At 39.3% G+C, this 25,987-nt stretch overlaps 1 protein-coding gene across 8 annotated transcripts in view; it reads right to left on the reverse strand.

Annotated features, from left to right (window-relative positions):
- The window catches only part of WNK1 (WNK lysine deficient protein kinase 1), a 131,492-nt gene that overhangs the window by 69,279 nt on the left and 36,226 nt on the right, over positions 1–25,987 (reverse strand). For all 8 annotated transcript variants that reach the window (XM_063134916.1, XM_063134915.1, XM_063134917.1 and 5 more), the window contains exons 2-4: positions 11,810–11,982; positions 5,632–5,852; positions 3,671–3,828 (exon numbers count right to left, since the gene is read on the reverse strand). In XM_063134916.1, coding sequence (XP_062990986.1) covers positions 3,671–3,828; positions 5,632–5,852; positions 11,810–11,982 — 552 coding nt within the window. The remainder of the gene's footprint in view (positions 1–3,670; positions 3,829–5,631; positions 5,853–11,809; positions 11,983–25,987) is intronic.

Here is a 25,987-nt window from a genome sequence, read left to right on the forward strand (position 1 = left end):
AAATAGTTCCTGCTGAACTTTTATAACTGTTTGCCCTGACTTAGCTGTGGACATGATAAAAGCCTTTTCCCAATTTCAGTATCAAACTGCAGGAACCTAATTTCCTATTCAGTAATTTTAATTGCATAAGTGAAATGAAATGGATTATACTCTCTTGTGTTTTGGTTAACTTGGCCAGTCACGTTGTAGATTATTGGCTTGTGAAATGTCCAGTCCAACTCAAAGAAAATTTGACTCATATAAAAGGCTTGACCTTCCTCTTTCCTAATTGCCCCATCATATCAGATCATCAAGCAAGTTTTTTACCCTGTTCTGTAGTGCCACATCTACTCTGTTTCTAATCTGAAATAAAGTCAAACAGTCCAAAGTTTCTGCTCACACCACCACCACCTGGGTGAGTATTTCATTGCCCTCTGATAAAGGTAACAAAAGGAGTCCCAGCCTTCCTCTCTAGCATGTAGCCAGGAAAGGGATGGAGATATAAGTGCCTAGGGTCTCCAATCACCAAACAAGTCCCTACTCTCCACTGCTTGTTCAAAACTGTGGAGCTGGATAAAGATTGTCCCAGACCTCTTGGCAGAGGGGTAGCAGAAGGTCAGGGACTAAAGCTGCAATCCTTACTCACTTACTTGTGAGTAAGCCCCACTGAACACAGTGAGATTTATTTCCAAAATAAACAAGCTTTGGAAAGGGTCCAGATGATCACAAATTTTGCCTTGGCTACAAGGCCAGCCAAAATTCCTGGACCTCTGGTTATCCTGCTTTTCCTAGATATTTGGACAACAGAACAAAAGAAGTGCCAACATGCCTTTTTCAAGTTACTCACATAACACACCAATTTCCAGAGTTAAAAGTTCAGTACTACAGGGCATCAGTTAAAAGAGAACATAAACAGAAGCTTTAATATTAATTAAATATTAATGATTTTAATGGTTATCTTGTGTTTATAGTGTCATTAATGTACGTGGCACAACACGCTAACCCAAAGTCTGTGGTTTTGAACCATGGCTTGTTCAAAGAGCCATAGGTTATGGTGTTGACTGAACACAGTCAAAGTATCTTCTCGAACAAGCCACCCTGAGAACCCATGGTTTGTTGTTAGGTAGTTCAGGGTGGTTAACAAACAAGTCACAGCTCAAAGCAACCCACATTCAACCACTGAATGGGAGTTGGCGTGTTGTGTGAACAGCCCCTATATGTCTGATCTAACAGGATAGATGGTAACCTTGTCGATTAATACAGAGACATTACAGGGAAAGAAAGAGTTGGGACAGAGAGAGGGAAGCAAAGGAAGAGTTTCCTCTTATGGAAACACTAAAAGAGCAATTAGGTAGGAAGAGAACTAACTAAATACAAAAATCTGGATACCTGGGGGCAAAAAGAGACAACCAAGAAAGAGTGATCAGCTGTTTTAAAGGCAGCAGGAAGGTCAAGGAGAATGAGAACCAAGTAGAGATCTTTGGATTTGGCAGGAGAAGAATGGTGATTTTGGTGAAGATATTTTGACCACAAGGTAAAAGGAAAATTGCAGGAATTAAAAGCAGATTTGGGGGAGATACAGTCAAAGTAGCACACTCCAGGAATTTGGATGCAAAGAGCAGAAAGTGAAAATGGATAATAGTTAAAAAGGGCAAGATTGATCAAGAAACAATATTTCTGAAAGGTGAGAGGAAGCATGGTGGCAATTTGGAAGAAGCCAGTGAAGAGAGGTTGATTTTGTAGTGGAGAGAAATTATAATGATGGGGAAATAAGGCAGCCACAACTTTAAGAGGACAGATTCAAGGAAGAAAATGGAAGAGTTAGACAAACACAACTCATCAAGTAAGAGGGAAAAGAAGAGGTCAGTCGAGGGTGGTGTTGGATACAGATAGCAGAAAGAGGAAGTTAAGCATTGTGAAGGAGATCACAGCAGGCGGTTTCAATGTCTGCTGGAACATCGATTCTGGGCAGAAAGGTGAGACATACATTAAATAAATAAATAAATAAATAAATGTTATCAAAGAATGAGGCAGAATCTTGAGTGGAGGGCAAGAAGCTAAGAAGTAGTAGGGCACACCTCAGTAGACCATCACAGGTAGAAAAGAGGCACTAAGGAATCCTAGAATTGAAGTAAATGTCTTACGCAGGATAGATGCAGATGTTTACTTATAAACACCAGAGTGGTTGCTTGGCAATGCTTGTCTACTAATATCTGCACTCTCCAAACAATGGTAGCAAGCAAGAAAGGAGAAATTGGTATATTACATCCTCCCTCAATCACACACACACACACACACACACACACACACACACACACACGTAAAACAGGGAAAGCATTTTTCATTACAAAAGCAGTTAGCATCTACTCCAAGAAGCAGGTGAACCCAGGCTGAATTGCACAGTATTTAGATCCACCAAACATATCTAATTGCGGAGACTCATTTCCCTCTTGAACTTAGAAAGATTTACTATTCATACGTAAGGCTAAAAATTAGCCACCCTCAGGCCATTCCTTGTGACTCTGCATGATTCATTGTTCTGAGCATGCCTCCTGGTGGAAGGGAAGCAAGTTCAGAGCAGCAACTCATATAGGTACACAACAAAATTATTCTAACTGAATGATCAATTTGCATCCAGAACAGAGACATCCCAGTCTCACCTGCCCTCACCAACGGCTGACTGGAAGGAGTCAAGGTCAGAGCAGTGAACCATATAGAGTAACAAACTGTACTTTAGGTTCATGAGTAGTTATTTCTTGTGACACATTAGCAATTTTGCTGCACACTCCTGTGCTCTGTTGACACAGTTTGGGGAAGGACTGTAACTCAGGGATAGGGCATATATGCCTTGTATGCAAGAGGACTCAGGTTCAATCCTTGGCATCTTCAAATAGGAATGGAAAAAGACTCCTGCTTGAAACCCAGGAGAGCTGCTGCCAATCAGAGTTGACAGTACTGTGCTAGATGGACCAATGGTCTTACTTGATATAAAGCAGCTTCTGATGCTCCTAGTTTGGGAATTATTTAGTAGTCAAACTAATTGCTCATCAAGGAAGAGGGTGGGAAAACAGTGTCAACAAATGTTACTTTGCTCCACTTCCAGCTCCAATGATCCATTCACTAGGAATTATGCAAAATATTCCTCCTCGACACCTATGGAAAATATTATTTACAGCATAGTAGAACAAAGGTATTTTAAACTCTTGCTTACAACAACTTGAATAAACAAGTATTTGAAAATCTGGCTAAGCAATGCTTTTTAGAATCCTTTCATTCTCTAACGTACTTGTTAGATCAAAAGGTAATACTTCAAGCCAAAATTTTATAATCAAGGCACCCACTGACAAGGCCAAAAGGTTTCCACCAATATCAGGTTTTATTTTGGCAGAGTGCCTTGTTATGCAACCTTACTTGAATGTACTCAGGATGCCAGTAAACACTGGGATTAAATATCTGGTTTCTAAACTGGTTACGTTTGGATGGTGGCTTTTCCTTTAAGCAGCATTCAAACTTTAGCCGCTCAAAGAAAGCTAGGAAAGGAAGCTTCTATAAGTTCCCCACAAGTGATTGCTTTCCTTCTCTTCCCTGTTGCAGGGTACAAAACTATCCATCCTGTATCACTGAAGGAGGCAATCCTTTCTTATCTGTGGTAGCAGCTCTACCAATCAGTAGAGAGGTTTAGGAGACTTACGCTGGTCACTCGACGGTAGATCTGCGCAGCATTTTGACACTCAGAATAAGGATATTCAGACGTAGCCATCTCAAGCATACACATCCCAAAAGCATATACATCAACGGATTCATCGTATTTCTCCTCATACATCTCGGGTGCCATGAACTCTGGGGTACCTTAAATTAAAAGAACGATTCAGACTCTAAATGTCTCAAAGCGAGCAGAGGCTGCTGGCGTTACTCACCGCAGAAGCGAGCAGACGAGTAAACCTGTGAGAAAAGAAGAAGTGGAGGCAAAAGAGAAGAGGGAGGACACCCTCAGTCATTCTTTTTCATCAACGTATCCCATGGGTCTTCCGTTGCAAGGCCTTTGCAAGAAGTGAGGAACTGATAGTTAAAGGTTTAAATGTTCACTGTTATTAATATTGTAATGGAACAAAATAGGAAGCTTTAGTTGTAATAAATGAATTAGTTGAACCCCAGGTTGAAGATAAATGGAGAAAAATTAAGTAAGAGACTAGCTAGGCTGTAAACCAAATACATGTTAGCCACACTTACCTTCCCTCCCTGTGAGAAAGGAGGTACGATGCTTGTTTTAGCATACCTGTCTGCCCTCTGCTGTAAAGAATTAGTACTGGTAAGAGTCCACAGCTAGTCTCTGACCTGTAACACTCCATTTACTTCTGAATAGTGTCACTTTAAACAAAGCCTTGCAATGAAAAACCCTACGTCTATGAATAAAGGTTTCTTTAAAATTATTTTTTAAAATTTTCTGCAAAGGCCACTCACCAGAGCCCTTTTTACATACTTACCATTTCACCTGCAGTACATTTTATAGGCCTACTGCAGATACAGGAAATAGTGAGGGACATCCTACAGGCAAAAATACTCAGAAATATAGAGAGATTGAGTTACAGGCACAGAGCGCGAGATTCAACAAATTCTGAATTTAAAACAATTTGTAGGCGATGCATTAACCCTAACGTATCAAGCCAATATACCCTTCCATATGATGGGAAGCTGCACTGTATGATCAGAGATACTTGGAACAGAAATTGCATATTTACAATAAGCAGAGAATTATTTCCTGCAGGCAAACCAGATTTTACGCAACTCTACGGATCATTTTTTAAAATCCTTTCCCACCCTTCCATGGTTCAACAGTGTCCAAGGCTTATTTGAAAATGAACATAATAATGCAGTTGTTTTTTAAAAATCAGAATATGGCAGTTTTCCAATTGAAAGTTGAACACAACATATAGGTGGGAGACTGCAGGATTCAGGAAGCTGGTAATTTCCCATTGAATATTCTTCCTTTTCCACAAACATGTAATGTTTCTAGACTGGCTGGTAAGCAGGAAATGTTTCATTGTGACAAAGGCCAAGGTATTTGCAATTGTGAATCCATACCCCTAAAATCAGTTATTTAAACATCTGAAAACAGACCTTCAGAAGTGGCCATTGACTGCATTCTTAACCACACTGATAGGTGCAGACTAATAAAGACCACCTGCTCGTTTGTTAACCTGCACCCTTCACACATAGAATAGCAGAACAAAGCTGTTAAAACCAATTCTCTGGCAACAGTCTCAGACAGCTGACAAAGTTAAGCAGCAGCCAAAAAATTGGAGGTTTAAAGCAAAGTTTTGTTTTAAAGAATTTCTATTCAAACTTTTGTGCTTCCCCTTAATCCCATCTTGTAAATTATTTCATAGGATGTCAGTACTTAGGTTTTATCAAGAGTGTTCTGCTAGTTGTCACAGTCTATATGCCTAGGATTTGTCTAGAGATGATATACAAATACCAGGAACCCACATTTCATAAGGCTTATGATTCTAGAGTTTCCAAGGCCAAAGAATAAAACCAGTGAAGAATAAAAACAGCTCAGAAGCAAGAATATTTTGTTTTGCGAGAGAAAAAGCGTTTGCCAGGATACCCAAACTTTCAAATAAAAGTTGCCAGAACAGAACTGGAGCTTACCTATCACACTCTTGGCAAAGGAGGCTCGCTTCAAGGTTGCCAGGCCCAAGTCTCCTATCTTGACTGATCCTGTGGGGCCAGTGATAAAAATGTTGTCACACTTCAAGTCACGGTGGATAATGGGAGGAGTGCGCGTGTGCAAGAACTGCAAACCCTTCAGTATTTGGCGGCACCAGCTTCGCAGTACTTTAATTTTCATCACTTTAAACCTTTTTAAATATCTAGGAAAGAAGAGACAGAATAAAAATAAGTTTCAACGGCATTCATGCAAATAGGTAATAACAAAAGCAGCTTTTTCACATCCAAAGAGTCAAACTCTACACCCGCAATTAAAGGACACTGGACAAAGAAAACTATTGCAGTACAGAGAGATCAGGGAAAATTAAGTCTGCAGCACTTATATTAATGTATTAAGCTCATGGTCACTATTAATAATTACCTAGATTGCACATAGCAGTAGCAGTTGATAGCAAATCATGGGTTGATTAATCAAACCACAATTTGTGGGGATGCATGTCACAGGCAAGCTGCTTCCGGTTTGCAGCAACAGCCTACAAATGCCCCATTCATAGGTTATTAGTGCGACATCCAAACCCAGACAAAGTTAACCCATGGTTTGTTCTTAGGTTAACTTTGGGTTATTTAACTCACAAACAACTCAAAGTGTCTGGGTGTATTTTCTCATCCAGGTCTCAACTTGTAGCACCTCTAATGTTGTGTATGCTATAGAATGCCCTTAAATAAAACTTTATGTTGGCAAAACTAGAAGAGACCTTAAAAATGTTTAAGTAAACACCTGAATAACTTTAGGAATAACAGAACAGATGCTCCTTTAGTGGATCATTTTCAGGAATACAGACACAGAACTAAAGATCTTGTCTTCAGGTCTATTGAAAAGCTGTACAAACTTAATGACAGCCTTTTGCTCCAGAGATTTTCTGGATATTCCAGCTCCAAAGTTGTCACTTTTGGGGCTAAATGAAGATGCAGATTACTTACCCCTGTTGTAAATAAATTCTTGGGGAATACAGATATAATGTGGAAAGGTTCCGAACAATTCAAGTGTGCAGTGTGTTTTCTGTTATATGCATGAGTAAGTTGTTAGTTGAGAAAACATCTGATCTTATACTTGTAAGCGAAGTTACTTGTGAATTCAGTCCCTAACAACATACAGCTTTCCCTCTCTCATTAACATACATTGTTTAAGTGTCTCCTGAAGCTCATTGGCAGCAACGTAAGAAACACTCTTTCATGCAGCTGACTTGATGGTGAATAAAGGATAGCTGACACCTTTGTAAGGTGGCTTAGCTTGTTTGCCGCATTTGTATTTCCCTTTGGCATCTTTGAGAACACGTTCTTTCTTTTCTTTTTGCATTTCGTTCAACTTGGGTGCTTTCCTTCTGGTTTCTGTTTGTCAGCTTTTCAAGACAACCCATATAGTTTAAGAACTAATGTCTTTTAAACAAACAAGATTCTCTTTAGGCAGCTAAAATTATTTTGTTAAGCAGCCCTTTTGTTTTCTATACATTCTAAAAATATACTGTGCCGTCATTATTTTGCAGCAGACTATTTTAAAATGTTTTACTTGTCTTGTGCTTTATATAAATAATTTTGTTTAAACTTATCTATTATGTTTCCTTTGAATGCTCTGTTTACAAAAGACTTCAGAAGTGATGCTAGTGTAGAATAATGTTCAGAAAAGTCAGCAGTCCTGGCAGGTTATCAGCAGGACCCAAAACCTTTAAGAGAAGAGAACTGGCAACAGACAAGCACCTTTTAAGAGCCAAGAATGTAAGCAAAGATGCCAAAGCGGAGCCAAACTACCTCTCTAGGAGGTGTCTTGTAGAATGAGCATGGAAAACTACTTAGGTGTCAGCAGCATATCAGCAGCAAATATGCAAGTAGTATCTGAGCTGAGAAAGCAAATAATAGCATACACCACTCCCCTCCCCCGTCCTTCACGTTCATGCTTGCTTTCAATATCCTCTTTCTCTGGATTTTTATTCCAACTATCTCTAATTTCCCTCTGAAAACATCTCTGAAATGCTTTTTACAGGGCAGTTTTCAAAGCAGGATTAATGTTTGCAATGTAATTTGAAAGTCCCTTCTTTGAACTGCAGAAATTGTAGTAATGGGGATTACTGTCAATCATCCTAAACTGGCAGCTGTCCAAATGGTTCTATCAAGACATGCTCTGACAATGAAGCAAAGACCAGAACATGCATGGAACTGCTGTAGAATAATCATAACACCCACCTAGTGTAGGATCATAGACACTGGTCACAAAATCCTAAATACCTGTCATGGGGAGCAGCCTTTGAACATTACATGGAAAATATGTAAAGCAAGCAGACCAGACTGGAGTGGGGGTTCCCACAGGATACATCCTAAAGCTGAAGTAGCTTGATCAAGAAATTAAATTATTTTCTCTGGAAGCTCTCTGGGATATTATTAAGAGTCCATGAGTTTGTTAAGAGACACAAAAAACCTCACTTTTCCCTCCAGGTTTCCTCCAAGCAGGAGCCAAATGACCAAAGGTCTCAGGAGTATCAACACCATATACTGTCTTGAGTTTAAAAAAAGATAAAATTGAATACAAAATATATCAGCTAAGAAAGAAGTTTCAACCATTTCTATTAGTACAGATATTGCCATCTTCAAGAACTCCAAAAACATTAAAGTCTTTAGACACTTTTCATTTGTTTGTCTAACTGTCAAGGAAAGGCAAGTTTAAACCTTAACCAAGGCTCTTGGCTGAGTTCCTCCAATTAATGTTTTAGTAACTAAGTAGTTGCTACAGTGACTTCATAGCTGTCATGTCTTACCCAACAAAAACTTCTTTTCATTCAGAGTTGACATTTTGTATTTTCTTCCCACAGTCTGGCCAACATGACCCATGCATTTGTAACCTTGAGACTGAATTATTATAATGCACTCTATGTGGGGTTGCCCTTAAGGCCAGTTCAGAAGCTGCAGCTAGGTTACCAACTGGGGTGCTTTACTGTGCACACATTATGCCTAAGTGAAATAATCTACACAAACTACCAAGCTAGACTTAAGATGTTGGTATGACATACATTATACAAAGCCCTTCAGAAGTCAGGACTAGATTACCTCAAGGATTGTCTCCCCCTACATCAGCCTTTCCCAACCAAGTGCATTCCAGATGTGCCAGATGAAACTAATGAAATTAATGAAATGAGGCGTTTGCTCTTTTATTGACAGGTTAAATGATTAATTGAATGATTAGTTGTATTTTAATGGATGAATTGAATTACCGATTGATTTTTCTGTCAATTTGTTTTAACCTAGTTGGTCTATTTATGTTATTAGGACTGCAGTTAAAATGGCTTATAATGTGTCAGGCTACAACTCCCAGCATTATAATGGCTTAGGACATGTGGAGGGGGAAGATTTGGGTCGCCATAAGAGTTATAAGGGTCAGAGGTAGAGTTCCTTTAATTCTGTTCTGCTGATCACAATAAATTATATCATTTCAGTTTCAGTTTAATCTTATGGTCACTTGTAACCACTGCAGGGTAGAGAACAAATTGTGATGAACACAAATCGAGATGGTTTTCTGAGGTCTGCAGATTTAACTGGCAATTCTGCCAAAGCCCTTATCTCTCTAGGATGGGAAGATGATTCGGGCCATCAAAAGCCATATCAGTTTCCTGGTATTCTGGAGAGCTGTAGGCAAATGGTTGGGTCAACTATTAAAGCATAAGTGGCGAAAGACCTGTGATAAGCATGACCAAACACAGATAAATCATTGTAGTGTTTACTCTTGCAATGATTGTAGTAATGAAATCTTACTTCTCTGTTGAATACTGGCTAGTGGAGCTTTTTTTAAGTGGTGAAGAGCCTTTTTCATATAGGCTGAGGGAGCCAGCTGATAGAACACTCAAAAGCCCACTGTAACCAATTTATATTTCATTTTGCAGATAAAATATATTTGCATTTGTACTGACTTAGATGCCATAATTTTGACAGAGTCAAAGAACTATTTTTGATTACCTATGACACTTTATTGTCAGGTTATTTTGCACAAACAATTCTGTTTATGCAACCTGAGTCTGAGGACAAGCTGCTTGGAGGATTGAGGCCTACCACCTGCTCTCTGGTTCCTGTCCTTCCTCGTTATAAAAGCTGCCAGGACTAGGCTTTTCTGGAGAAAGGGAAAGTCCCTACTGCCCTTAAAAGGCCAGTGGCTAGACCCCTGTCCAAAACAAAAGCAACAACACCTGGATAACTATCATCTGGCATTAAATGCTTCATTGTTGACTAAGAAACTGGAGAGGGTAGCGGCATCCCCACTCCAGATATCATACTGTCTATCTGGATCCTTTCCAATCTGGCTTTTAGCCTGGATATGGAATGGAAACAGCCTTGGTTGCCTTAGTGGATAATTTATGCCAGGGTATGGAAAGGGAGAGTGCCTCCCTGTTACTTCTCTAAGTCCTCTTGGCAGCTTTTGATAACATTAATCATGGTAGCCTTCTGGTTCATCTAGACAGTCTAGAGATGGGGAACATAGTATTAGTGTGGCTCCAGCCTGTTTTGGCATCACGAGCTCAGTTGGTGATATTGGGAGACTTCTATTTCACCTCATGGCCTTTCACCTTTGGGTGCCACAGGTTTCTATCTTGTCCCCTATGCTTTTTAACCTCTACATGAAACCACTAAAGAAGTCATTTGGAGTTTTTGGGTAAAAGTGTTGTCATTATGCCACTGTGTGAACAGTGTGCTGGACTAGATGGACCCTTGGTCTGTTCCAGCATCAGGGCACTTCTTATGTTCTTCTTATGTTCAAACTCACAGCTCGCACAGCTCTAACTCTTGTCTCCATTTAGCAATCCTGGGAAACCTGTGGAACACCTTAACAGGTGTCTGAAGGCAATTTTCGGACAGATAAGGGAGAACAAGCTGAAATTTAACCCAGACAAGATGGAGGTAATGTAGGGGCTTCCAGGAGCGTGATTTTGCATTAAAACAAGGTACGTGTTCCCTATATACCTTGCTTAAGAGGGAAAATGTGACTTTTTACCACTACCAAATTAACACTGAGTTTCGGTGGCAAATTGGCATCAGTGGCAATTTCAGCCTCTGGTGAGTTCCAGGGGTTGGAAATTAAACACTGAATGCTTTGGTCGCCCACCCTTAGGTTACTGTTACATGCAAACTGGGCCATTATGTCTAAAATTCCATAGCATAGTCTTCTTTCAATATTTTTCTATGGATTTTTTTTAAAAGAAAAATCTTTTTCTTTACATAATACCTTAGTACATGCCTGTACAACTTGTGATCCATCCATCTTGTTGCCTGCTTAGAGCTGCAAACAAAACGAAGGTTTAAGCACCTGGCAGACCACGCTATACAGCTGGTGGGATAATTGCATCTCAGTGAGTTACAAGTTGTACAGGCCTGCCTTAGTATGACACAGTTCAAAAAAGGATCACGGTTACAGAACAGATGTTGGGTTGGGCAGTTCCTTGCAAACTATCAGATATTGTCTTGGAAAAGAAAGGCATTTTGTTACTCTTTAACTATGCCCATTTTGGGGTATAGGAACTCATAAAGAACTAAAGTAGATGTATTTTCACTAACTTCCCTACAACTCTTTTCCATTACTTATTGATTCCACTCATTTAAAAGAACAAAGAGCCCGACAGCTAACTCTTCCACATAAAAAATCTGGTTACAATTAAGGAAGTCTATTTCAAACACAGCATAACTATTCAGAACTAAAATCCCCTAGTTATACTTAATAAATTTATCCAAATATAATTCCATCCTAACTCAAAATGTAAGGAAAAGTTGCCAATACTCTAGTGACCACTAGAGGACTCCCTTGCTGTTTATTTTGCCTGGAATTCCAAGCATCTGCTACATTGGAGACATGATTTAGCTTGCCAAACTCAGACCTCAAAGGCTCTTACATTTCTTCCTCACAGTACAGCATTGACAATGGTTCTAGAAGTTTCATAATTTAGAAGCCAGAAGGGAACATAGTGGTCATAACGCTGGATCTCCTTTTCAGAAACAGTCAACTAAAGACATTCCACAGCACATGCAAGGTTTTTGCCTGAGCTGGCTTAATAATGTGCTTTTCATTTATTTTTGATTTTTCATCTCCACATTTATCGTTAATGTAAAGCATTAGCAAGCCTATACTTACGTTTTCAGAGTGCCAGATGTCATAAGCTCTGTAACCAAAACAATACATTTCTTTCCCTTGACCGTAGATTCCCAGGAATCATAGAACCTAACAATGTTAGGATGCTGAAGCCCTTTCAGCATTTCAGCCTCTTCCTTAAACCGTTGCCGTTCTGACTTTGACAGCTTCCGATCCTAAAAGAAAAGGGCAAAAAGCATACATCAAGAACAATAAGAAAAATAAAGTAAAATCAATCTTTTTCCCACTATTTTTTTCCAAGGACCATTTTTGTTTCCCCCCTAAATACTGAACAGTTTTGGATAACAGTATTTACATATTGTTACCCAACCTTTTCTCTGCCCCACCTCCAAATGATTTATAAAAACCATGAAGTAATAACACTTTTATAGAAAAACTGGTGATGTACAATGTCTGGAAATAATGAAACCATGGGAGATTTTTTTTTAATCCTCTCTATAAGATTCCCAGCTTAGTTAGTTCTTTCATTCCTTTTAAAATTAATGATCTAAAGTATATTTTACTGATAGACATTTATGCTCGGTTTCTCAACATGTGAGTAGATTCACCATTGCACATTCTTGACAGTTTGAGTTTCACTCTATAGAATCCTGTGTTTCTGATTCTGTAGCTGTCTTTTAATGATCTATTCAGACAATAATTGCAAATTTACTGAGTTTACTCTTAAAAGTTTTAAAATATGGTAATTTTATGAGTAAGCTAAGTTAAACATAAAATCACTTTAGGAACAGAAAGGCTGCTTTATGTTCCTAAAGCATCCCTCCCCAATCTGGTGCCCCCCAGATGTTTTGGACTACCATGGCCAGCATTCCTGGCCATTGGCCATGCTGCCTGAGGTCCAAAATATCTGGAGGGCACCAGGTTAGGGAAGGCTGTCTTAAAGCAACAAAGTGACTTTTGATCTGTAAAGGGCGCTAAAAAATAAGTACTACTTGTTTTTCCATTTCTCCCCAAATTCCTAATTTTTCCACGCACACACACACAAAATACCCTGGATACATTTCCAGAAATATTACATCTCTACAAGCAACAAAATATCACACTTTGCAATTACCTGCACTTCACTGCTGACAACAAATGATGTCTAATTGTATTACGTTAGATATTACCAGTAAGGAGAAGAAAGATGCACCAAGTGGAAGGAGCTCCATTCCTGCTGTAACATCTACTTCTCCCATTAGGAACCCAGTTCTCCCATTAGAAACCAAGTTTGACTTGGTTCCTTTGTTTTAAAAACCATATTTGGAGAATTGACTTCTGAATTTATTACAAACCTCAGCCTTTAGCCGCAATCCTATGCACACAGTGCCATTTAACTAAGTAGACTCAAACTCAAGTCAACATGCACAGAATCATGCTGCATTTCTAAACACTGCTCATAGTAATTGCTGGACTTATTAAGAGATGGAGAAGAAATTTGTCAGGTTTGTATTTGAATATGAACTTCTCCGATTTTGAACTTTTGAACTTATATATGAACCAAAATTTAGTGATCTTTCAGAATCACACTTCTCTGAATTTTGTGAAATAGCTCATGAGTCAGAATATGCATGGAAAAATTTCTATATTAACAAAAAGTGCACAGAAAGATGTATATGTTAATAAAAATGAATGCACCTTACAGAAAATTGCTTGCAAAAACTTATTAGGAAATACAATACATAAAAATGAGTGTATAAGAAGAAATGTGCACAACAATTCCTATAAATTTTTGTGCAGACTATTTTTTAATTCTGAAACATATGCAGAAACAGGACAAAATTGACAGATCCATCCATCCTAGGCTTAACCTCCCCATGACTTGCCAATTAATTCACTATCAATGTTAGAAATGACCATTTTTTCTTTAAGAGCTTAATTTAAAATTCTTAAAAGTTAAGACTGAAATCTGCATTTTAAGTGATCTTTGTTTAAATGTCAAATTACAGCTAAAAAATTAAATAGTGAAATCCTATACCTGTCTACCCAGAAGTCTAACTGATTTCAATGCAGCTTACTCTCAGCCTATATCAAGATTAGTCTCTACCTGGAATCTATGAGATAACAGAGACTAGACAAGAAAGACAGTGACTGAAGTTACTAATTAGGTCAGCTACCGGATAATACAAATATACACAGTACCTTTACAAATGTTGAATTGGAAGGGATTGGTCTGAAGAAAGTAAACCCAAGATTACTCCACATGCGATGATTTCCCTATAGCAAATTACTTCCATGTATTTTTTCCTATCTGTGCACACAGTAGAAAGCATGAATAAATGTGTGGGTTCTTAATAAGCAGTGGTGCACCAGAAATGTTGTGTGAAACTGTGAACTGTCTATATTATGGAACTGAAATCTTGAACATAGGCTACCATCTGATGAGCTACCGCGGGGCATAGTCAGGCATTCCCTTCAGATGAGTTCTCAAAACAAGCCTCAGCCCTCTTCTTCAGCCTTGGAACCAAGGCTAAGTGCAACGCTTGTTTCCACAGCTGTGCTGGGATCTAAGGCACTCTGAGCACCTCCAAAGCTAGTGCAACTGGCAGATATGATGTCTTCACAGACACAGAGCTCCAAGCAGAATGAAGGTTGGGACTGGCAGCCAGATTGCAGGAACGGCTCCCCAGTTCTGAACTGGGGAGAAAAGCAGAGGGCTGCCTGTGGATAAGTTTCAGAAGGGGAGAATTGTGGCAACCATGAATTTTCAATTGCCTATCAAGGCCAGCCTGAATGTGTGAACTCATCATAGGCACTTGGGAATTAGGTAATCAATAATAATAATAATAATAATAATAATAATAATAATAATAATAATTTGAAAATGGTGCCAGAGATGCTGCAAAACCTTTTCAATTCTAAAAAAAAAAGTGTCACTACCCCAAAATATGAAAAACAAACACCTACAGCAGGGGTGCATAACTTATTTCAGTACAAGGGCCAGATTCCATTTTAGAGAAGCTTTTGGGGGCCACATTCCAATGGTAAGTGGGGCAAAGGGGTATGGCCAATAGAATAAAAAAATAAGTAGTATATTTCCATTCAAAGTTCTTATTGCCAGTAACTAAGCCATAGAAGAGGCATTTCAACCTGTTAGAACAGGGCAAAAAACCCTTGCAAAAGCCAAGAAACCACCAAAAGAATCGGTGGTCAGGGGGAAAGGAACAGCTGGGGACATCTAGAGAACCACAGAGGGCTGGCTTTGGTCACCAGGCTTGAAGTTCTGCACCCCTGATTTACAGTCTGGAACTGGATCCTGTTCCTTTGGGAGATAGTGACCAATTCCCCCAATTTCAGGTTTTATCATATCTCTACTATGGGACTGGCTTATTTTTGTTATTGCTTGACCATTCCCATTGCTCTTCAGCACTAATCCCTCCTATTGTTAACAGTTAATGTGCTTTCCTATTACTACTCACCCATGCTAATCTCTAAACCCATTGTATTCACTGGCAAAACCTTTACCTTTTCAAGAAATCCCAACTAAGTTTCAAAAACTAAGTACATAGACTACTTCCATGTGAAATACTAAATAAGCATAAGGCTATATTCGCAAAGAGGTTTTTTATATATTTAAGGACTTTCAAGGCCTGGAAATGCCATCGCAAATAGTTATTCATGCAGGTTGATCTACAAGTTTAGAAAAAACAAGTAAACTAATCTAAGAAATTAAAATACATAAGACCTTCCAGAAATCTAAATTTTACCACCACAACTCTTGTGCTATATTTGCAAATACCTGTTCTAAAACCATTCTTCACTCAAATTAAGTGTTACAAACATCTGCATGAAGGAAGAATTAATGCCAATTTTCCAGTTCGAAAAGCAAGTTCAATTATGTTCTCAAAAGCATACAATGGATTACACTTTTGGAAATGAGACAACTGACTTGAACTAGTTAAACACACATTTTAGATCTTGTGTAACTGTTCTCTCAGCTTGCAAGGAATCTGCAAGCTCTAAATATGTAGGCCCTGTTACATTTCCACTCCCTCTCAAGAGTGCTCCTTACAATGAGCAAGTGAAAATTTAAACTCTAAAAAAATCATCACTACCAAACAAGATAGTAAAAACAGGCCAGTTATGTATGTTTCTTAATGCCTTTAACTTTTGGATCCAAACACGGAACTTTTGACTTTAAGCTGCTTTCCTGTTCCCATCAGGGTGTGTCAGATGCTAACTTCATTCCAAAGCCTTTCCGGGAAAAGGGAAATAATGCACTTGAGCTGACAATATATTTAACACAGATAGTTCCTATACTGGTGAGTACAAATATCAATTTAAAGGAGGTGCATAACTGGACAGAAGTCTTCAACGATGCCCCAGTTTATTTATTTATTTATTTATTTATTACATTTTTATACCGCCCAATAGCTGAAGCTCTCTGGGCAGTTCACAAAAATTAAAACCATCGTAAAACAACCAACAGGTTAAAAACACAAATACAAAATACAGTATAAAAATCACAACCAGGATAAAACCACGCAGCAAAATTGATATATGGTTAAAATACAGAGTTAAAACAGTATAATTTAAATTTAAGTTAAAATTAAGTGTTAAAATACTGAGTGAATAAAAAGGTCTTCAGCTGGCGACGAAAGGAGTACAGTGTAGGCGCCAGGCGGACCTCTCTGGGGAGCTCATTCCACAACTGGGGTGCCACAGCGGAGAAAGCCCTCCTCCTAGTAGCCACCTGCCAATGTTTATTAATCACACTTTATTTGCCCCACAACATGAAAGAAAATGTGTGCTTTGCTGCACAACAATTAGTGCACTAAAATACATAACCTTTATTTTTAATAGCTGCTAATTGTTAACTTTTTTTCAGAAATGAAATCCCAAAGGATCATCTAAAAGATCAATAATCACTTTTCTTCCTTGATAGCAAACCTCAAGGACTCTTTCATATCCCCTGCAGCAGCATTGTCCCCTGAGCAAGTGGAAACAGATGCATGCAGCCTTATTCTGTTAGTTCCTTCATTCCTTTCCACCCACATTAAATTGTTTTGACATTGTTCCAACTGAAATGCAGCACTATCCAGCATGTGATCTGCACTAGGGCACTTAATGTGGACAGCAAATAAAAGAATCCATCAAAACAAGACTAGTGTTACTTAACAATCTATATTTGATAGATATTCAACAGTGGAGACAGCATTCAGTATTAGAGATGCTCCACACATTCACCTATTAAAACGAAGTTCATGTATATCACAGAACTAATTACACTGACAAAGACCAGCTTCAAAGTAAATATGTTTAGAGTTTTACTTTTGCAACAACTCCTTACTTTCTGCATCAAGCAGATACATTGAAGAACATTCATATACCAAACAGGCCTTTATGACAGCTAAGACTTTCTTTAAATACTTTGTCTAGTTGACTGCTAGATAAGGATTTCCACTTGTAACATCAACTTTATTCAATTCCAAATAAATAGATTCCTCAACCTTTATAGGGACAAATAGTGGCCCATTTCCCCAACTTTCAATGTGAAAGTTTTGTTTCTTAGTCACAAAACCCACAAAACAAATACCCTACTCTCTTTTACTATAAGAAGTGGCTTGTAGCATTGACAGCCTCTTAAATCCAGGGGTCCCTTTTCCCGCACACTAGTCTCTACAGACAACATTCCTAGGGAGCATAAAAGCAGCAGGCATACACAATGTTCACCCACCCCATGGTTTTTCAAAAATCTTGCCAAGCTTATGCAGGGGGCCCAGGATGGAGGAACCCTCGATGACCAACTTTCTGGGCCTATTCTGGCACCCTATATGCCCCTTTGTTAATAGGGTTATCTGGGTCTGGCATTGGGGGTCAGGGCCTCCAGCTGCTCCTCATCACTGCTGACTGATATCCCACCTTTTCCCCCCTCAAAGCAAGAGAACATAAGCTGTGATGGGAGAGAAGAAGGAAGAGCAGCAGCCTTTGCCTGATCATTCCCTCTCCCAACAGGTAGCAGTGCCAGCTGAACGACTTTGAAAGCACAAGTGGAAGAAGGTGAATGGGAATGGCAGTGAGGACAAGACCATGAGATGGGGTGGTGGTCTTGCCCAAACACACACATCCCAACCAGGAGCCAGTTGTTTCTATTAACTTTACAGGACTCTTTTGTACCGTAGGCCTTCTAAGCAGCTTAGAATAAAACTAAAATGTAACTGTTCACACAAATTTCATTTAAAAGTTAATATTATACTTATGCCAAAATTTACACAGTAGTTTGTTCCTGAAATAAATTCCTGGAAATCAGAAATCTGAACACATATGTTTTTACTAATCACCTGGAAGTTTTCAGTAGAGCAGGGCCAGCATATCTCCCCCTTCAGAGTTCTGCAACACAGATACTGCCCCAGAAAAAGCCCAATTTCTAATACAGAATAACTTCATTGCAGATGGCGGTGACAACCCAGAGCAAATCTCTCCAGCTGATCTTAATTCACAGGGGTGAATTAAGCTGCCTTTGAGAGCTTATAAATTTTAAATGTACAGGACAATTTTAAAAGCACACACATGCATAATGCAGTACAGTGTCTCAGATTACAGTTTTGTAAGCTGAGTACACTGATATTTTATAAATGACATACACTTCCAAGAATCTCAGGAATTCAAGAACAATTAAAGTTTTCAGAATTTGTTTTAGTTTAAAAAGACTAGATTTAAAAATAATGGCAAGCATTCTAACAAGTGGATGTTACAACAACAAAATCTACGAAGTCTGATATGGTCAATAACAGACATCTTACACAAAAGACACAAACTATCCTGCTTTTTTAAAAAGGTAATTGTATAATCAAAACAGTTGCTTTCCATACTACTGAAAAAATAGCTAATACATTCACTGAAGGTTTCATGCTACAAATGAATCGGCAAACAATCCCATGTTTATTACACCTGTGTGCAATGTTCATAAACACAGGGGACAGGTAGGAACAGAACTGTTGCCTAGGAGAAATTTCTGGCTTCTATGAACCTGACAACAGCACAATAAAATTGTTTTTTTAAGCTATTAATGAACTAAACAGATTCTAAAAGGGGTCAGTTTCATATATTATCCTTTTCACTCACAAAAAATGAGATGTATTGAAACTTTCAATATAAAAGATAAACACATGGCATTTAGCACCATGTTTGGTATAAAATATGCTTTTCAGAAAAATCTATTTCAGAAACGCAGTTGAAATTTATTGTGTAGGGTAAATGCAGTCCTTATCTGAATGACTGATTAGATCACTGTTCAATGTTCAGTTCTGTGTTGGTATTTCATTTCCTCTTTACACGACTAATTGAAGGAAGCTGCCCTAGGAAAATACATCTTCAAATAGAGCACTGAGTAATATTTGTAACTCCCACCAGTTTGCCTGCTCAGTTCTTCTATCTTATGACTAACAGGAACATAAGCACTATACTACTAACGAACAGCCTCACAGACACAGTTTGTCTTGCATGTAAGCTTTGGTTACATACAAACAAGTGAAAGCCTAAGAAAAACATAAGATTATAAGAAAAGCATGTTGGAACAGACCAAAGACGTATCTATTTCAGCATTCAGTTCACACAGTGGCCAACGAGCTGCCTGGATGAAGTCCATAGAACAAGATCAGAACTCAGTAAAGATCGAAGCTTGGGGATTCTAGAGTCACCTTTGCCACTGGGGCTCAGGTGGCCTCATTGGCATGGAACGCCTTTAACCAGCTTCAATGGGTAACCCAGCTATGCTCCCATCTGGGCAGGGATAACCTGGTCTCTATGTTCTAGTAACCTCCAAGTTAATTACTGCAAAGAGCTCTACATGGGAGTACCCTTGAAGACAATTTGGAAGCTGCAGCTTGTGCAAAATGAAGCAGTCAGATTGACAGTGGGGACCAGAAGGACCAAACATATTACACCAATTCTGGCCCATTTGTACTGGCTACCTATATGTTTCAGAGCCCAATTCAAGGTGCTGGTTCTGACCTATAAAGCCTTACACACTTCAGGACCACCACCTGGCAGAATGCCTCTCGCAGTATGAACCTACCCACACACTACGATTATCATCTAAGGCCTTCCTCCAAGTACTTCCTTTGAGGGAGGTTTGGAGGATTGCTACAAGGGAGAGGGCCTTCTCAGTGGTGGTCTCCCAATTGTGGAACACTGTCTCCACTGAGATCCACCTGGCCTAGACACTGTCATCCATTCAGCACCAAGTTAAGACTGTCATCTACTCCCAGGCATTTGACAGCATATGGTAAGGTTTTAACTGGACTTGGGATTTTTATTGTCAAAAGTTTTAAATAGTTTCATAAATGTTTTTTAATGTGTTTACATTGTACATTTATAATTTTAATTGTTTGTAAACTGCCCAGAAAGCTCTATCTATTGGACAGTATAGAAATGTTAGGTTGTTGCTGTTGTTGTTAATAGTAAAATAATAATAATAATAATAATAATAATAATGTAGTGATTATGATTGTGACAATAATTAAGATGAGGATGTTAATATTCAAATAATTCTGACAACAGTTAATTTTCAAAGCAGAACTAATTTACTTCTTTAGATGCAAAGTCGTACATAAAAAACAGATTGCTACAGAAATGCACTGGGCACTTCATATTGTTGTAAGGCTATATCAATAATGACTGGGCACTTCATATTGTTGTAAGGCTATATCAATAATGACTGCTTTTCTTAGAAGATGAATTGAGGGAAGGAGAAGTCTAACTTTTATGGACATATAAACATGTTAGATTAGATAGTACTAAGTGCAAGAGACTGCCCAACTCTTCTGTGGGATCTGTCATCTAACTTCCTTATCTCATGAGATAACTGGGTGGTTTCATAATCCCATTTCAGTTTTTCATAACTAGTCTTCAGATTTAAAGCCAACAACCTATATGCCATCTTATGAAGAAATTTACATAGCTGGATGCTCCTCTCCTTGCCCTCACAAAAGCTCAGCAGAAACTAATTGGGTAGTTTTAGATAAGGTGCTATATCCCAAATTCAGCACAACCCCCCTTATATCTAACGTACAAAGGGCCCTGTTTTGAATCTTCCTGTGGTTAATGTAATTCAGCTTACAGATGCACAGAATATGCCTTCTCAGCTATGGCAACATTGCTGGAATTCCCTTCTCTCATGATTCAGGAAACAACGGAAAACGTTATTTGGTCAAGCCTAGTTTCTATGTTACAGTATGATTTCACATATCTGAAAGAGGCAATTTGTAAACTTTACATTTTAGCTGGCCGCACTGTAGATCTGTTAAACTGCCATAAGCACTTTCAAATGTAGAAACACCTTACACATTCTTTCCAAGTTTTAGTAAATATCAATCTCCCCTACGGCTGGCTGTAAGGACTACTGAATTAAAACATTTGTAGCAAAATACCTTTTACCTTGAAAAACAAAAAGGGACAAATAAAATAGTACATTGATGGTGCTATATAAAATAATAATAATAATAATAATCTATAGATTTTGACTGTGGTAGTGGTACATAAGGCCTAACAATAAGGAGATGTCAAAAGGATATATTTTGAATCGGAGCAGCATTAAGAGTTATAGAACCACCATACATTCTGAACCAGAGGCATTCAAGACATTTAATAATAATAAAAAAATGTAAGTACATGAAGAGTAGTATCCAATTCCGTCCCATCACTAGACCTAGTCACATTAAGTAAATCAATGCTTGCACAATGTAAGTAGTGGCAATTTCGCAGCAAATTGCTGCTTTCTCCCATTGCCCTAGCAAGTGATAGTTATGATGTGCAAGTGTTTGTTTAGGCTAGGGCAGTGGTTCCCAAAGTGGGCGATACTGCCCCCTTGGGGGCGGTGGGATTGCATAGGGGGGCGTTAAGAGGCAAAGAGATGGCAGGGGGGTGCTAACAGGCAAAGGGGCGGCAGGGGGCGCTCGAGGTGATCTCTCCAGAAGGTCCTAAAACCCAGGGACCGAGCAAGAAAGAGCAGCAAATTCAGCTGCTCTCCCCACACGGCTCCTGCCTAGGAGGGCCCAGGGCTTCTTTCCTGCTGGAGCCACCGCTCCCTCGGCCAGAGCTGCTCCCTCCTACAAGCTGCCCCAGCAGACCTCTCGCGATAGCTGCTGCACAAGGCGGGAGCAGCAGCCCTGCGGTGGAGAGGAAGGAGCACGCAGAGGATGGCGGGCAGCAGAGCAGCTGCCAAGAACAGGGTGGGTGGGAAGCAGGAGTGCTTGTGCTGCTGCAAGGTATCACCAGGCTCCTTTCCCCCGTCTGGAGTTGCAGGTTGGGGCCATCTCTGAGCTGCTGCCCCCCTGTCCTAATCAGCCCAGCAGCTATTGTGAGGCTTGAGGGGAGTGGGGGTTGGAGAGAGAGAGAGAGAGAAATGTTGTGTGTCTCTGTGTGTGCTCCCACCCACCCCAAAAAAAATCTGGACTACAACAGGATTGGGAGAGAAAAGAAAAGGGGGAGGAAGAGAGAATTGCAATTCCCCAGGTCCTTCCTGGCCAAAGAAGATTCAGCAGCACCTTTTTCCAGAATGCTTGCTGAAACCATTCCTATCTGCCCTTGCTTATTTCAGGGTGTCCATCCCCCTTTTTCAGGTGTTCTTTTGGTAAACATGGTACATGTGTATCTTGTGTTACCATAAAAACAGAGCTGCAGCACAATCCTAAGTATGTCTACTCAGAAGTAAGCCCCACTGAGATCAATAGAACTTACTCTGAGATAAATGTGCATAGGATTCAGCCTGAAAATGAAGAGAGGATGAAGAAAAGACAGGAGAAAATGAATTGTAGAAATAGAATAGCAAGGTAACTGGGATATTTAACCATATTTAAAGACAATAAGTACAGTAAAATTAGTGCCCCTCTACTTCAGTCCCAGCCAGGTTTTCCATAGGAAAACTCTGTACCAGGTGGCAGATAATTATTTTAAAATTTTAATTAAAATACATTATTCTTTCCTATAACAAAATGCTGCTTACTCCTAAGTAAGTGTGTTCCATTGAAGAAGGAAATCCTATTTGATTCCTGTATTCATGCTAGTGTGAAATGATCAGTTAAAGGCACAATTTTATGCATGTTTAGACAGAAAAAAGTTCGTCAACTCCTAGAATCCCCTCTAAATGGGAAGCACCCGCCCCAGGCTTGCCAAGGGAGGGAGGGGAAAGAGAGTGAATGCCTCTGTTTGCAGCCAGCGTGGCAGGGCACACCAACTGGATTTTGAATAAAGTATTCAATTAATTGCTACTGTTTTGAATTTTATTATTATCTTCCTTGGTGGGTCGTTGAAAACTGCTATTCTGAATGATTTTTATAGTGTAGGGTAGGGGCAGGGCCGGTGCTGCCATAGAGGCCACTCAGGCGGGCGCCGGGCACAGCGCAGCACTCATGTGCCTTGGCTGTGAGCTGGGCTGGCCCGAGGATTCAGCTGGGCCTGGGCAGGCGAGATGACTGCCCGCGCCTGCCCAGCCGAAGTGAAGCCAGGAATGCTGGGGTGGGGCGGCTCCACCTTCGGACTTCCGGAACGTGCCCAGAACACACACACACACACACACACAGAATGTATGGGTGAATGGGATGCATGGGGTCTTTGAGTGAATGCATGTGTTCATTCGTGTGTTTGTTTGGAGTGAGTGATGCTGAGTGTGTGTGTGCGTGTGCACGTGTGAGTTGGGGAGGATAATTTGGAGGTGATATTCCTATTAAATAACGCATTTTAGACCCACAGACGTTCCTTTCCAATTTTTTTGCTATAATTGGCACGACGTATTTCTTATTATTATTATTATTTATTTATTTATTTATTTATTTATTTATATAGCACCATCAATGCACATGGTGCTGTACAGAGTAAAACAGTAAATAGCAAGACTCTGCCGCATAGGCTTACAATCTAATAAAATCATAGTAAAACAATAAGGAGGGGAAGAGAATGCAAACAGGCACAGGGTAGGGTAAGCAGGCACAGGGTAGGGTAAAACTAACAGTATAAAGTCTGCACAACATCAACATCTTGCACTTTAAAATAAATTTAGCAGTTTCAAGTTTTGTGCTTCTTATTTTTTCCAGGAAACATCTGTTCTTCAAAATCAAAGTTGTTATTTTTTTGCAGGGGGGTGGGGTGAAAGTAGCTCACCTTGCCTAGGACACAAAATAATCCGGCCCCGGCCCTGGGTAGGGGGCGCTGGGCATGAGTTCGTGGAACCAAGGGGGCGGTGACCTGAAAAAGTTTGGGAACCACTGGGCTAGGGCAACAACATTAGAGCTAGAACTAGGGCACAATTGGATACTACCTTAAGAAAGAAGAATGAGAACTACCCAGAGAGCTTCGGCTATTGGACGGTATAAAAATGTAATAAAATTAATAAAATAAATAAATAAAAATAAGAATTCAAAAGAACTGAGCTAAAAAGCATTGGTTATTCTACAAGTATGTTGTAACATGCAACTGGTTGGAACAAGAGAATGACCAGGAAAAGTCAGTACTGTAAGGATGGGCAAGTTGACCTAAATGCATCAGAGAGCACGATACCTATGAATGTTATTCAAACTGTGGCATACAGACAGAAAAGTCTGTTTCTCATTACTTAGTATTTTAAGGCACACATTGTCCTTGGTTTTGTGCCATTATATTTTTCAATAGCCTGAATGGGAACAGTTTGGAGGCTGTTTCTCAGGTTTCAAAACTACAACTCCATAGGCTGTTTTGGTCCAAGAGCCCTATATAATTGAGTCACTACACCTTCCTATTTTAGAAAAATATCTTCTGCCCCACTTATGCAATTTATTAATTTTTCCAGTTAGCAGTGTCTAACAGAAACCAGTTACAAAGCTCAAGTTTACACTTGACACATTGAAAGGAAATGAGGAAAGTGGTATGCAAACTCTAGCAGCATTTCCTTTTTTAAAAAATTTTTTGAACTTCACTACGTTTAAAGAGCAATTTGAAAGTTCTTTGGTGCCATCTTCCAGAAGAATAACTGTGGAGAAACATTCAAGTACATCAAATATTTGTGGGCCATCATCCCCCAACCGCAATGCCAACCTTGCAGACTCCAGTCTAGAAAACACAGCTAACTCTGTCTATTGCATGTTAAGGAATGAAGAAATTAGCGTTACGTAATGCTTGTGATATCAATTGATGCCTGGAGTTCCTAAGAATCAAGAACAATTTCTTGCCACATATTTACTGTTCTGAACTGAACACTAGTATACTCTTAAATTTAAATTGTGAGGCATTTATGTAATTTGCCAGATATGAAGCAGTAATGTCTGTCTTTAATAATTTAAGTTTACATTCTGCTCACTGCTCCCCAGTAAGATAAGTATTTAAGGATTATGGAATCCTACTTTGTCTTCTAGGAAGTATAATTAAGTACCTGCAAAGCATCATGCACGTTACCAGAGTGAAGAATCCTACTAATGACAGAAAAACCCTTACAGACTCTAAATTATGTCACACCAAAAAGGAAAGGGCAGAGGGAGAGGGGGAGATGCAAGATTTCAGCGTCTGCATTTATTATGAAGCAGGGCAAAGAACCATATGACTTTTAAAAGAAAAGTGATATAGGGAAGTCAAACTGCTATCATGCCAATCGCTTCATCACTGCCTGTATGACCAAGCCCTCTTAACTTCCTGCAGAAAGCAATAAAATTGTTACATAACAATGGAATGCAAGAGTTAGCATGCAGATTGCAACAAATGTCTTGTGTGACCTTAGGCAAATTAATCTAATCTCCATGGTTGAAAATCCCAGAAATAAAACTTGATTTGCAGAATTTGAAGCCTAGGTAGCTTTTTACCACTTCTTAAGACATCTACACATGTGCATCTGGGCTCATCAGTAATGTGCAGATACAAGCTTGTAATTGTTCAGCACAAAAAGCCACTCCATTCCTGACATTTGGCCATCTACATAAAGTGATAGCCATCTAGATTAGAAGTGCAGCAGATGTAGAAGCAGTTGACTCATCTATGAATGCCTACCATTACTTAACCATAACTTCCTTCACTAAACCAATACAGGAACAGTATTTTTAATGCTTGTCAGAGTGCAAATGGTTGCAAAAAAAAAAAAAATGTCAACAGCAGCAACTCACAACACTTTGCTTCACATGCTAAGGTACTCTTAAAGAAGAAGTCTCCTTTAAATCCTTTCTGGAACAGAATTACATCTGTCAAGTAGATTTTCCCCCACTCTCAAAAACAAAACAAAAA

The sequence above is a fragment of the Elgaria multicarinata genome, chromosome 9, assembly GCF_023053635.1.
Source record: "Elgaria multicarinata webbii isolate HBS135686 ecotype San Diego chromosome 9, rElgMul1.1.pri, whole genome shotgun sequence".
Taxonomy (NCBI): Eukaryota; Metazoa; Chordata; class Lepidosauria; order Squamata; family Anguidae; genus Elgaria; species Elgaria multicarinata.